General features: G+C 53.4%; 1 protein-coding gene across 1 annotated transcript; it reads right to left on the bottom strand.

The window, feature by feature from the left end:
- Nucleotides 1-9223: 9223 nt before the first annotated feature.
- CkaCkLH20_07722 (uncharacterized protein) lies at nucleotides 9224-14316 on the bottom strand (the record flags this gene model as incomplete). The annotated part of the gene is made up of 5 exons (XM_038890438.1): nucleotides 9224-10045; nucleotides 10102-10250; nucleotides 11920-11986; nucleotides 12040-14105; nucleotides 14157-14316. The coding sequence occupies 5 exons, from the start codon at nucleotides 14314-14316 to the stop codon at nucleotides 9224-9226; spliced, it is 3264 nt and encodes a 1087-aa protein (XP_038744046.1).
- Between the last annotated feature and the right edge of the window lie 403 nt (nucleotides 14317-14719).

The following is a 14719-nucleotide window of genomic DNA, read 5'->3' as shown; positions in this document are numbered from 1 at the left end:
CGGGCCATCCTCTGTTCCCGCAGATTCAACTTCGGGAGAACACCATGACTGTTGATCTAACGGTGAAGCCCTGAACCACGGGGAGAACTGAACGAAGGGATGGACCGCCCAAACCTGGCCTCATCTCCCGGGAAGCAACTTGTCAGCCTTTCGGAGGTGGCCGCTGGTGATCCTCACCCAGCCGCTGTGAAAACAGCGTGGACTGATCCGCGCCGCAAGATCCGCATACAGATTCCCCCAACTTCTGCAACTGAACCCTACAGTCAGCGTTCTGGCAGTGCCTCGTGCAGAAGAACCTCGGACAGTCCTCAACGACGCACTTCCTCTTCCCGGGAGGATGGTCGATCGTCAGGTGACTCGTGCCGCAGCGGCACTTTTTCAGGTGACAATCCCGGCCTGCGTGGCCGAGCAGCCCGCACATGCAGCACCGAGCCTTGCAGATCATGGCGTTGCGGTGGTAGTCGCTCCCCGGTGGCTCCCCATTCTCCGTCTTGGGGCATTCGGCGGTGCAAACGACGGGGCAGCGCTTGGCAAGGTGCCGCTGCGGGAAGGTGGTGCATTTGCAGTGGTTCCGCGGGATGCTCTCGCACACGTCGACCGTGTGCCAGTCCTGGCCGCAGTAGCCGCAGTCGGCCCCGCAATCGAGGATGGCGTGGTACGGAGACCGACAGTTGGGACATGGCTCTTCGAGCTCTACCGCCGAGAGTGCTTCGCTTTCATCGTCGTAGTCGCCGTCGTCGAGGACGATCATGCGGTGGCCGAGGTGTTCGACTACCAGCCGCTCCATCAGATAGGCCAATCTCGCCCCTGCTGCGTCGGCGAGGGCGTCTGAGCTGGGAGGTTGTCAGTTGAGTGCCCCTGAGCAAAGAAAGGTCAGGGTTCGGGTGGTCTTTTACACCATGATGATGGATCGCCGAGGCGGTCTGTCCGCTTTAGACTTTCGAATTCGATGAGGGCTCGGAGACTACTGATGAATATGGAAAGGGGCGGGGTTGCTGAGTGACGTGAGCCTGAGTCGCCGCAAGTGAGGATTATGTGAAATGCCGAAATTTTCGAATTTCTTCGGGACTATGAAATTCTGGGCGCGGTGAGCTGTGTTCTGGAGTTCATGAGATTCAACTGGATGACGATGATCATGTTCAAATGGAAGTTGGAGACGTGGACGGGATGCACTCGGGCAAGCGTCTCACCGATGTACACCGAGAACATGGCCCGTGCTTCACAGTTTGACACTGTCTTGCGAACGGTCGCGTTTGCTGTCCATCTTCGCCATACCGAATTTACCGCAAATTTTCACCTCCAGCTGCGACAAGACAGACTGGATCTTATTATAAGAAGCCTTATCAGCAGCGTGTCTTATGAAGATTCTGAACATGCCCATTTTCTAACGCGACTCGCCATTACGCCGGACATCCAGCAAGTACACCAACTATGATACACAATGAGTCTCTATGAACGAATGTCGTCGCAACGTTGCTCGCCTGCAATGATCGCACGTCTACCTCTATGAGTGTCTCATGAATCAAAGCTGATGCTCCCGAAGAAAGAAGGCCGCAAAGAACGCCAGCGCAGATGACACAAGTGAGAAGCCATGGCTCCACCCCAGTCCCTCGACATATGCCTGTACGACGGCTTTCGCAACGTTACTATCAGTGTGGTGTATGAATTCCACGTTCGAAGTTGCCTTCTGGATAATCTACAGTCATCTGTGTCAGCAAAAGAAAGACCTGGGTCCTGGGACGGCGGATTCGGCTCACCTTTTGTCGCATAATTGCGTCAATTCCCATCTCTTTCAGCAATGTGCCCAGCTTCCATCGCATCGTCTCCATCATCACAGCGCTAACACTCGAAAGGCCGATGATCATGCCGATCTGAACCGTCAAGAATACACCGGATGTAATTGCCGCCTTGTGTTTCGGATTGACGCCGGCTTGGGCACTGATGAACCCGGCTGTCTGCACAAGACCAGCTCCTAAACCTCCTGGGAAGATATAGAGCGACTCCCATACGTTGGTGTTTCCATGCCACCGGAGAAGGAGAAGGACGTACGAAATCGACGAGGCTATGCTTGCGACGATCAAAAGATGCTTGTAGCGGCCAGTTCTATACAAGTTAGCAAAACAAACAGGTCTGGCCGCCAAATATGAGCCTTACTCTTTGATGAGATAACCACCCACGATCCCGCCAATGGCGTTGCCGGCCACTGCTGGAAAGAGATGGAGCCCTGCGACTGTGTTCGATACTCCTTGAGTGACCTGGAAGTATAACGGCACCGAGAACATGAGGCCGAGCTGAGCAGCAACTTGGGCACCGGTGATGAAGTACGTGATGACGACGTCTCGGTGCTTCAAAAGTTCCAAGGGAAAGATCGGCTCCTTTGCCCACCACTCTTCCGTGGCAGCGAACAAGCCGCCCAACACGATCGCAGCACCAAAAAGCGCGAAAATGACGGGATGCGTCCAAGGGACCTTCGTACCTCCGATTTCGATCGGCAAGAGGAAGGCCAGAATGAAAAGCGCCAACAGCCCAGCTCCCAAGAAGTCGATCCTGGCCAAGGGGCTACCTTTCGTTTCTTCAGGCTTGACATCCTCCTCGACTTCTGTTTGTGCCATTTGACTAGGCTTTCCCTTCGGCAGGAAAAGCCAGCAAAGCACAACTGCGACTAGAAAGATGGGAGCTTGGCCGAGAAACGACCATCGCCAACCGATCGTGTCTGCGAGCCACCCTCCGAGAGGACCACCGAGACTGCGGCCTACAGTGGCGGCAAGATTGAGACCGGCCTGCCATGCGGCGACTTCGCGGAGCGGTACCAGGTCTATCAAGGTCAGAAGTGATCGTCTCAGATTTGGCTGGCATACTCACCCGTGATCAGAAGTAATCCAAGCACGTTCAACGATGAACCGCCAGATCCAGATACTACACGGCCGAGAACAACCTGCCACATCGTACCGCCAACACCAACCATTGCACTTATATCTGTCAGCCTCTGATCTTTTGCCAGGAACCCTGACCAACTAACCATCCAATGGCAAATAGTAGATAAGATACCATAAGCAAGGCCCGGCGGCCGTAGATGTCACTCAATTTTCCGTACTATCCCACAGTTAGATTACCCTGGGTGGCTCGCCATACAAACACTTGTCTACTGACCAAAGTCTGAGTAGCTGCTCCGGCAAGTGCGAAAGCAACAAACAACCAGCTCGAATTCTCAAGATCATCAAACTCGGAGGCAATCGTCGGGTGCGTGGCCATGACCAAAGAACCGTCGGCGTTGGCGGTAAATGTCCCAACCAGCAAGATCGCTACGATCTTGATGACGGCCGAAGCCGGCGTCCCCTTGGTCTTCGTCTCCGTCGCATCGTCGGCGCGGGCGGGTGCGGTGCGTTCAATATCGACGCACGCCTCGTCGACCTCTGTCGACGGTGTGAGATGCCATGGAAGGAATTGACCGTCCGAGTCTCCGCTGGACGACGACGAAGTCAAGGAGCTCTCACCTGACGAACTCGATTCTCTTCGAGCCCGCGACAGCAGCGGCGACCTTTCGTCTACCACTCTCTCGGTCTCTTCATCTCTACTTCTGCTGCTATGCAGCGTCTCTTTGCTGCGAGCCATGGTCGAATCGCTTCGCTCCTGCGTGGGTTGTAGAGATGGAAGAGACAAAGAGCCGCAAGTGTGCCGTCACGGATCGAAGATGACCAAGGTGTCATCGACCTTTCTCAGACTTCATTGTTTGCTAGGATGAACCTTTTCAGGTTTCCGGGGACGGCGCATCTGTGCAAGGCATACTACGCGCACCCGCCGAGATCCCCAAATGTCCGCATGACGTCGGCCAATCAGACTTTACACAAACTTCCGATTTCCTCTTCCTAAGCTCCCGGTCCTCATTACTCGATGACTGATGGGAGAATTTGCAAAAGACATCCTTGGCAGGATGAAAAGTTGCCGATAAGGGGATCCAGGCTCTGGGTCCATGCTATTGCGACATATTGCGCCATTGCCGCCATACGACTTCGGTCATCCTCGGCCCCCACAATGGCCGGGGAGCCGGCGGGGCCCGGTTGTTTCCCGGCCGGCTGGACATGGTAACTCGGTGCAGGACCCCTTAAAATGCGGTAGATGGTGTAACAATCAATTTTTTGAAATGCAGTCTACCGAGATCCTTGACTTGCAGTCGCACGTGGGGGCTCACCCGGCCGTTGCAGATGAGATCTTCCAGGGTCAGAATTTGCTCCTCGCCGGATCTCGCCCGTGCCACCCGGAAAGACAGCAAATCTGACTGTTGCGAAGTCGGATGCGGGATCTCGGAAACATTCACTCATCTGACTCATTATCCAGCTGACTTGGAATGTGAAACTCTGCTGAAGGTTGACGCCGTTGCGGTCCCGATGTCATCGGCCAAGTTCGCGTCGCGAAGGAGGCAAAGAAGAAGCCTTGGCCAGGCCGTCATTAATCCTATCGCCGAGTCCGTTTTGTTTCCCTCCTCCGAATGCTTTTCCGCCTAACATGTGTGAATCAAACACAGACCAACACGGGAATGAAACGGGCTTGGAAATGGGTAATCGGTGGTTGGACTGCCATCTGTTTCATTCGACCAAAGCAGCAAGTATTCGACGCTTGGAAATCAGCAACAGGCGACTCGTCTGATGTTCTGTTGCATCTCAGCTGAGGCGAAACAAGTTGTCTGTCTGCATCGGGACTGGATCTGGACGACCAGTCAGTTTTCAGGTAGCGATATGCGAGGATCACTGGTGCGAATGTTCGATGGCGAACACCTGCAAAGAGCTATTATTTTACTCGGTTCAATCGAAGCTTGCATATTACTTGTCTTGGTGGCCAGCCTTTTCAGTCGTCTTCACCGATTAGCAGGGAGTAGTACCTGGTGTAAATGGAATTTTCCGCGTTCTACAAGCTCCTTATTTGCCGTTGAGCGACCCTACCCAATCCTTGCAATTGGTTTCAATGCCTTGCGTGCTAGCTTCAATAAACTTGCCTACATCGCAGGTCGAGTTTTGTTAACCTCTATCGCAGGTCACATCAGAGGGTTTGAACATTGAAAAGACGGCCCTTGGAGACCAGAAATCTTACAATTCCACGTTCATGAATGATTGCGCCGGGCATGCCCCTCTTCTCCTGATATTTTCGAACGAGTTGACCCGATCCAAATCGTTCCAGGCGTACATCCGATAACCGCGTGAGTCTTCGGACCTTCTACGAAAGACTATGTTTCCCGTGCCGGCCCGGCTGCCATAAGCAAAGTCTCCGTGCATGTAGACGTGGCATTCGAGCGAAGCTATGCCTTGAGGCCCGAAGACCCATCTGGCAAGACTGTGAAAGGGATGATGGAATCCGGATCTCGATTGGCCTGGGCACAGAACCCGCTTGATTCTTGTTCCATTGTGGCATTGAAGCTCGCTGGTCGTCATGGTATAGTCTAGATAAGCGTCGTCGAATGAAGCGGTTTTGGTCCAGATCGATTCCGGACTGCCTGACATGGATGAGTTTCAACAATGACTTCAATACGCGAAGGACATCAGAATCTGCTTCTTTCAAAGTATGGTTCTGGAAACACATGGAAACGGCGCGCCAGCTTACCAGGTATTCTGGAGTGCATGCCAAGCCAAGACATACTAAACCGAGACTTGAAAGAGGGTTCTGGGTGGTACCTCACCTCATGAAAGCTTCCAAAATCCACGTCTAGAACATCGATTCCCCCGTCTGTAAGTCCGTTTCAAGATACCGAATTCTCCTGCAGTGATGTACAAATCTTCTCATAGTTGCCTAATGTCCGCTAAGAGACTTACAAAACAACAGCGGGCAGTTTGGAAAAGATTGTACCTTCGCGCCCGGGCAAATCTCACGGGACAAATGTTCCGGAATTCCATCTATTTGAGTGAGCAGGTGCGAGTATACATGATGGTACGATACCATCTGGGGTTACTCACTCAAAGTTGCGTAGTTGGTTGTTGTGAAGGCCACCCAGTAGCGTGTTTAGTTGTCGAGGCACCAACTGGTAACTGGCCACAAGTTCAGACTCCTTGGGTGAATGTTGAACTGAGAGGCATTGCTGTTGCACATGAAACCGAATACTGTGACCCACGCAGATCTCCTTGGTGTGTTCAAAATGTGCTGATGGAAAGTCAGCAGAAGGCAAGCAGGTGTTACTGTTCAGTTGATACTGGATCTTGCGCCAAAGAAAACCCGCAAATCATATTGCTGGAATGGCGGCCTGCTGGCTTTTCAAGAACCGATTGGTGGATCTAATGATCTCATTGACTAAAGACATCTTCCAGACTATTGACACGGTTGCGCCGAGTATTGTAGCTGCTTACTCACTCCAGTGCAACTGATCTATTCTTATCGTTGATTTTTCATTATCATTTGAGGATTGAATCACACTGACCGCGAAACATTGAGTTATGGTGGGAACGGCTATGAAGCTTTGAGCTTGAAGGTCGCGGTAACATTGTCAATGAATCCATATACCGGCTAGTTCCCTGGAAGGTATCGTGCACAATGCGACATAGTCTGTCGACCTGTTCAAACCCAATCGCCCCAGTTGAGGCCCTTCCAGTAAACAAGTCCATCTCGTTCAAATTGCGGGCCCTCAGCGTCGATCAAATAACCCATCTCACAGCGCGAGTATTCAACCCGGACCTGCTGTTGCTGGTAGAAACTATCAAATCGAGGGGACAGCGCATCGCGCAGATTGTCGACGTTGCCTTGTGGGTGAAGAGAACGCCAAGGTCGGGTGCAGACAGACCACTTACAAGACTTTGTCACGAGTAACAAAGAGTCAAGACGAGAAACTATCTTTTCAATTGAGAATCCAAGAAGGGATGCAGCCGTCGACTTCTCATGCAGAAGGTTGTTCAACTGACCCGGGTCGGTCTGAGTTCAGCTCAGTCAGTATCTCACCAATCGGGCCAGAGTCTGGTCGGGATAAAACTCACGTTGAGGTCATAGAGCTCGTGCTCATTATTGCACCATACCGAGTAATATAGGTTATACTCCTTCGAAACCACGCGGAGGGCTTTGTAGGTGTTGTTGAACACGAAGGACTCATTCCTCCCGAAGTACCCCCAGGGGCCCTCGGACGCAGCGAAGCCCCAGTACTCAACCGTGACGTGTTCGTGCCGTGTCTTCGTAGCATCCGCAAAATCATCTTTGGTAAGCGGAATAGCAAGACCATCGAGATCAGCTCGAATGGGAGCCTGTGCGAGACCAAGAATCGTGGGCACCAGGTCCTGGTGTGTGGTCACGATCTCCGCTACCTTGCCCTCCGGGACTCGGGGTCCCCGGACGATCAATGGGATGTTAATGTCCTCTTCGTACCCGCACTCTTTCCCGGGTTGAAGACGATGCTGACCGATGTGATAGCCGTTATCCGTTGTGTAGAAGATGTACGTTTCATCAAGGATGCCATGTTGCTCCAACTTCGCCACAACGGAGTCGACGAGCTCATCAACTGCCTGAAGTGCCCGAAGCCGATTGCGATAGAAGTGATCGTTGAAGGCAACGTTTTCGTGGCTTTGCTTGGGCTGTTGTCTTACCCAGTTGGCCCCTGACTCCTTATCGGGGTTGAAGTTGTCTGTCCGTGGGACGACTGCATCAGGGAACAGGTGGGCATGCCTCTGGGCAGGAATAGGTGGCGTCGCTATGATTCCGTGAGGATTGTGCTCACTGCCATTATTGATGACATTGGCTTGCACATTCGAATGAGGCGCCACCGGCGCAATGCCGATGAAAAAAGGGTTGTCCTCAGCAAGGGCGTCGTCGAGGAAACCCAGAGCCTTGCCAGCCAGAACATCGGTGCTGTAGTCCCCTTCATGGCTGATCGGTTCATCTTGATTGCGTTGAAATGTCGCATTTAGGTAAGAGTACGTGAAAGGATCCAAAAGAAAATCAGACCCTGTCCATCCAGCTGCATGAGGGCTATCGTAGTTGTCCACGGTGTGTGCGTTGAATAACTTGCCCGTGTAGTAGGTGTTGTAGCCGGCATTCTGAAGGAAGATGGGCAAGTAATTTTGGTTGTGACCCTCTGCCACGAACTTGGGATATCCGCCTGAATTGGAATGAGTAACGGTCAACTCATTAAGTTGTCGTCACTCACCATATGGGGGAAAGATATCGGTGACATTGGTATTGTGTGCAGCCTTGCCAGTCCAAAGTGTCACCCTAGAGGGGCAGCAGACTGCTGTTGTACAGAAATGCCGCTTATAGAGGGTGCCTTGATCGATTAGGTGCTTCTTGATGAGAGGTACATAGTCCAGGGAGTTCATGTGGAGATCCTGGTCGTCGGTGAGAATGAAGACAATATTGGGCCGACGCGAGGATGTGCCCGCAGGGCTAAGAGGGAGTTGGCTGTCATCGGACGTCAAGCGAGAAGCAGCGCCAGTAGATAGAAGCGCGGCATAGGCCGCAAAAGACTTGAGATACATTGCTTCCAGTGATCCGGTGTCAATGGTTTAGGATGTACTGATCTGTTGCCCAAGATGAGAAGCCACCAGCCTTGGACCCAAAATGCTTTTTTTCCCTGTTTGATCCTTCATTTATATGGCAACTTCCACATCGCCACGGCACTCGCCGGTACAGCCCCGCGATGCATCCCCGGCCGCGGCCCTGTTGCGTAGTCTTTTGCAACATCCAGGCACGAATGGCGTGCTTTCGCAGCGGCTGCATCCTACAGCAACGTCACGCCGGCGAACCACTCATATTCACCAGCGACATCCGTGTCGAGACGACGGGTTTTTGACGTGGCATTGGCAATCGTTCCTTGATCGCACTAGATCATTCCTGTCGTGAGTCAAACCAACCGTCTTCCATGGAATGGGCCCAACGTCAAGATGAGCACTCCTTTTATCAACAAACGGCGCTTAAGTTTTTCAGCTCCGATGAGAAAACCGTATGCAGTCTACCGACAGTAAAAGGCTGCTAGTAAGCTGATGGACTGAATTGGGGCGTTGTGCGTAATGAAGGCCACCTAAATGTCTGAGGCCGTGGGTGTCGGACCTTTCCCGACACTCTCTATTTCGGGAGTGTGGCCAACGAAGGAATTTGGTGTCGATGATGCATTTGAGGGATCCTTCCGTCTTCAAACATCGAGTATGATGCAGCCGGGGCATTACGACGTCTTTTGAGACGGCCTTTCTGTGTTGTTCGAAGTCAATCGGTGGCCAGCAAGCCCAGCTCATGTGCTGCTTGTGACTGGTCATCCCCAATCTCTTCATCCCCAGTGATTGCAATATCGCTTCCTATCGGCATCGTAGTCTTCGTAAAATCCAGTCCACACAAGGCGGTCGGCGCATTGTGGTTGATCGGTGCTGTTCGCCCCCTCGTCTGTACATCCAGGTAACGCGGCCTCCCACTGCGCCTTCGTGCGCGGTTCCCAAGGTTTTGGCATGGGCCAATCGCTGAAATGTACCAGATATGCGTTCGACGCCTCCTTCACGGGATCCCACCTGTCGTTGCCGGGTGCGAGGTACTTCTGATGATCGCTGTCGCGAAATTCTCCCGTCAGAAGTGCCAGCCGCCGGTGCGGCAAGATTGTCGCGCTGTCTTTGAACATGCTGTTCACCAAGTCCATGTCTAGCTTGCCCGACGAGAGCGAGCCTTTAACGAGCTTCTTATGCAAGCTCTCGTTCGGTTCAATGAGCATGACGTGAGAGCTCAAAACTTGCTCAGAAACCGGCGTATCGATTTCATTCAGCCAGTACGCGCGAGGCAAGGCGACGGCGGCCTTGGGTGACGAGAAGATGTGGTCCATGCTGTTCAAAACCTGGGTATCCGAATCAAACAACAAAACACGTTCGTACTCTCCGAGATCGAAAGCGTGGAACTTATTGAGGCTGTCGGCCCAGGTGGCGCTCGCTTTCGTCTTGGAGATGCGCAGATATTCGAAGGGCCGCAGCACGATTTCGGGGTACTCGACATGAACCTTACGGATCGCCTTGGCCTGTTGCGAAGTGCCGCTCGTCCAGGATTCAGGAAAAATCAGGACCATATCGTGGCTGGTACCAAGCCGCTCAAGGCGGTTGAAGTTGATGACCTGGCGTCGATGTTAGCCCATGTCTCACCCAGGAGGTACGCGTCAAGAAAACCTACCGCATTACAGAGATAGTTCAAGTCTGTTGCATATTGCGCGTAAGCGAAACGTGACCCGACGATATGGCTCGGTTCCGACGCAGACGCGAGGGAGGTCCGGCTTTCGTTATTCAGAGGTTGTGGTAGGTCCAAGACCTGATGCTCCCAGTCTAATCGATAGCTTGTCAGAAGAATGGTGGTGATGATGCCACAGGTCAGCAAAACGACACATGAGCGTCTCAGTGATGGGATGAACATGTTCGGCATGCTGTGGTCGGCATTTCAGCCATCTGAGACAAATGCATGCCGCCATGCAGCAACACGATGCGGACAGCGAGTTTATCTCTTGAATTCAGCCCAAGGGCATGGAAACACAGTTCCTGGCGGCAGGGAAGTGCCCCTCTTGGCGGCATGGCGGCATGAAGGATTTCGCAGAAAAGTCAATTATACGAGGCTAGGCCTGCCGTGACAATGGCTTGTCTACCTTAGTACCGCCTATCCCGAAGCATGTCAATTTCGACACTTTCCGTATGGCCTCAGCCAGGATTTGGGTGGTCAGCAACACCGACTGACCTCGTATCGAATGCTTGGGGCAGTGGGGCCTGCTGCTTTTTTGGGGGGCTTGGAGAGTCTTGGAGGGTCTTGGGGACTTCCTGGGCAATAACTAGCGTGCACCATACTTCGATGCCGAGTGGGCAGAGGTTGCAGGTCATCGCAATGCAATTGGCCGTAAAAGAGAATTGGGATGTCTTGGGAAAGCTCGGCTTAGTTCCTTGAGCCAGGAAGAGTCGGGATCAACCGTGGTAGACATGAGGATAGACGAAACTAAGATTGAAATGAACAGATCCATGACTCAAAGGGGGTATCCCCACCATATGTGATCCCAATTGATCTCAAGCCGCGCGAATGGAGGGCAATGGATGCCGAGATCCCAGTGCGCTCGTTCACTAAGGTGAGAGAGATCGCAGTCTGTTCCGCTTACTCCAATCAAAGTAAGTACTTCACAGATAACTGTACATGTAGCAAAGAGGACGAAACCAACGAGGAAGCGAGCCTGAACTTCTTCCACTGCAAGAATGTGTCATGACTCGACGAAGACTTCGTGGATTTCGTGAAATGCACGCTTCTGTTGCAATTGAATCACCGAAGACTTAGTAGTTAGTGTCACCATCCATGTCCAGGGTAGCGATGGATGCGAAGCTTTCTGTCAGTGTGCCGTGAGCCGAACGAAAGGCCTTACCCCTGTGCCGTGGGCTGAGTGATCTCCAGGCTAACTAGGTAGGTAGGCCGGCACGCCTGGGTTGAGGGCCCGCCGGGAGAAGGGTTCCCCCACGATACCGGATACGATATTACGGGCCTGCCATTTCCGTCGCCTTCTCCGGTGCCTTGGGACTTTGCGGCCTTGAAGGCTCGCGCTCGTGCGGTGGGAGGGGATGGTTTGTGAAAAGAAAGTGAACTTATTTAGAAAACACAAGCAGAAAAACATAAATAGTGTTCACCACTCACGACTGCTTATCTTTCTTAATATCGAGAACTTGTGCATAGCTCGTACAAGTCAAGTCGGGGTTGGTTCAGCTTCAACTGATGGCAGAGGCGGCGGCAATCTGGTTCAGCAGAGTAAGTTGCTGGATTCTCAAATCTGCTAGTTTGGGATTCGCCTCTAATGTTTTCGCTCACTTTTTGTTGCAGGAAGTCCTGTTAGGCGAAAATGCTTGGCGGCGAGTCCGCGTCCCAGAAATGAGCAGCACCGGCTCTGTTTGGTCCTGCTGCCGAGAGAAACTTGGTAAAGATACATCGTGACGGGCTGCCTACACTATGCCGGATATCCCCTCTTCTCACTCTCGGTGAAGAAGATGACCATGCGCCACAACTTCTTGACCATGTCCTCCGCTTCATCATCCAAAGCCTAAGAAAAAAATTAGCCATGAAAACTTCAAGAGGTGATGTTGATGTACATACTGGAACAAGCTCCTCAACCAACTCCGAGGGTTTGGCATGCTTGCGTAAGTGCTCCTCCACGACCTCGACCAGCAGCTCTTCTTGCACACCGAGGTACTCGACGATCTTCTTCTCGACAAACGGCCGAAGCTTCTCGCGAATGATGGCGTCGTCCAGGTAGTCCCACTGCACGGCCCAATTCCACAAACCCTCTTTCTCGGACGGAATTTCCTGTGCAAGTGCGCGAACGGCTTTGCTGATTTCTTCCTCCGTCATCTTGTCTGCAGCAGTCGTAGGCTCGAACTGGATGGGAATGAGCTGTCTCTTGGCGGTGCCATCCTGCTCCTCGTCATCGAGAAGGCCTTCCACTTCGGCAACAGTACGCCGTTGCGGAGCGGCACGCTGTGCTTGTGAACGTTGAGCAGCGGCACCAAGAGACAACTTGAAAGGCGCTGGCGCGGAGACAGTGGTTTGCTGCCTTTGCTCCATCTCTTGAGCCTGCTGGTCGAGGAACGAATCGGCCATGCCACGCGCCTTCTCCATGTCTGCCGCCTCTCTGCGCCGCTCGTCCTCCTCCGCTCTGCGGTCCGCCTCGTCTCTAGCCAGTTCGTCGGCCCTCTCAATTTGTCGTTTCTTCACCCAGGCAGCGTGGTCGCGGTAGTAAAGGTGGTTCTTTCTGGAGGCTTCGCGTTCGTCGTCCCAGGCCTTCTCTCTCTCCAACTGTTCTTGCGCCCGTCTCTCGAAGCTCTCCTCTTCTTGAATCTCGCGGTCCTTCTCTCGTTCTAGAGCTGCTGCTCGGGAGCGCTCTCGATTCACCCACTTTCGCTCTGCCTCAAGGTACATCTTCTCCTCCTCGGACTTTTGCTTGGAAAGTTCCCTTTGGTAGAGCTCTTCATCATCGGCGTCTGTGTCTTCATCCTCTCGGTTGACGGAGAAGTCGGTGTTTGAGATGCCGCCATTAACGAAAGACGTTGACCGGGTGCCATTCTGGCCCCTAGGGCCTGACGGAGCATTCGGTACACCCCGAGGGCCGACGGGGATGTTGTTGGAGTTGGATGGTGGCGGCGAGTCCAGTCTGGATGGGCGTGAAGGGCCGTTTCGGTTTCGCTCCATCTCTTCCAATTCCTCTTCGCGCTTCAGACGTTCCATGTCTCGCTTGTTACTGCGCTCTCTGAAGGCTGCGATCTCAGCAGCGACAACTTCACGCATCTCGGCAGGAATATCTGCAAGCTCATCGTCTTGTGCGAGAGGAATGTTGACAACCTCAACATTTTCGCCTGAATTGCCCATCGCGATGTCGCCTTCGCCGTCGGTCACCGCTGTCTTGGGATAAACGAGATCCCTGACCACGTTCCTCAACGCTGTCCTTGCAGCATGGACTCTCGATTCAGCTGCGCCGTCATCGCCTCTGCTCTCCTTGTAAGATTCGAGGTACTTGAGGGAGTTCGGGTCGACTGTAACCTGAAGTTTGACCATCTCGACACCGTCAAATGTGTCGTCGTCGTCGGCGGCGGAGGGAGGGGCTTCGGCAGGATTCTGGCGCTTCAGAGGGACTTTGACATCCTGCAGTATATCGACAGCGGCTGAAAAGGAGTCGGGGTCCTCGTACTGTGCAAAACCAAATTTTGTACCCTTGCCGTCCGACAGAACAGAGACCGCAGCGTCCCATCTGCGTAGTTTTCCCACAGCGTTGAGAAGCCTTTCGACGCCGTCATCGCCGCCAACGCCATCTGGGATCTTGTGGATGAACAATGTGCGTAGCTTTTCTTCATTGGTAGGTGGCACCAATGACTGCATGTGTTCTCGAGCTGCGGCTCTTGACTGGTCAAGACCACGGTCCATGCCCAGACCTGGCCGTCCACCAGTCTGCGCATTGCTGTCCTTCCTTCCCAACTCAGGGACACCCGGCTTGGCGCCTATGGTTCCCAGTCGGATGACGGGGGCGCTGAAGTTGATGTTGGGCAGGTTCGCGGGAGCTTGGAAGCTGGGCGGCAGGCCGCTTTGTCGGTTAGCTTGTGCGTTGTTGGGTTGTTGGACACCGGGAGGTGGTGCCATTCCTGGAGCGGAAGACATGCCTGGCGGAGGGCCTGAGAATCGGTCAGTATAGTATCGAGAGGGTGCTGCGTGGCGCGTCGGACCTAAACCAGGTGGGGGAGCCATGCCAGGCGCGGCATTCGATCCTGGGAAGCCGCCATAGCTCGGAGGAGGCCCGTAAGGATTTCCTGCTGAGAGTTCGGGTGAGTAGAAGTGAGTGTATGGGGCCCAGAAAGGCCTACCTCCGTACGGATTGTACGACATTGTATCAGAATCAGCGATGCTGTTGATTGAAGAATGCTTGCCAGGCTGGTCCGTCGGCGCCTGCAGGCAACTAATGGGCAAAGGCCGCCGAATTCAGGATCGCGCAAGTCGGGGGCGGTATCGTGTAGAGAGGGGTTTGTGATGATTATGCGGAATCGACTGGTGACTGGGAGCAAGTCGCAGGCAATGGCGTGGTTCTGGAGACAGGTCGAGCTTGGGTAGCTCTCGAGATTCAAAATTCGGCGCGAGGCCAACGCGCAGCAGCCTTGTAACGCGACGGGTGTCTGATTGGGTATCGCTGTGGGTCTATCGGGAGTTCGGTGTCACACTTATCCGTGTCGGCTTTTGCTCCAATCAGGTCCATCCATATGGATCTACCTAGGCCACACTCAGTAGGTACCTG

This window comes from Colletotrichum karsti (assembly GCF_011947395.1).
Source record: "Colletotrichum karsti strain CkLH20 chromosome Unknown Scaffold25, whole genome shotgun sequence".
Classification (NCBI taxonomy): domain Eukaryota; kingdom Fungi; phylum Ascomycota; class Sordariomycetes; order Glomerellales; family Glomerellaceae; genus Colletotrichum; species Colletotrichum karsti.
This window is presented reverse-complemented; position numbering and strand designations above follow the sequence as displayed.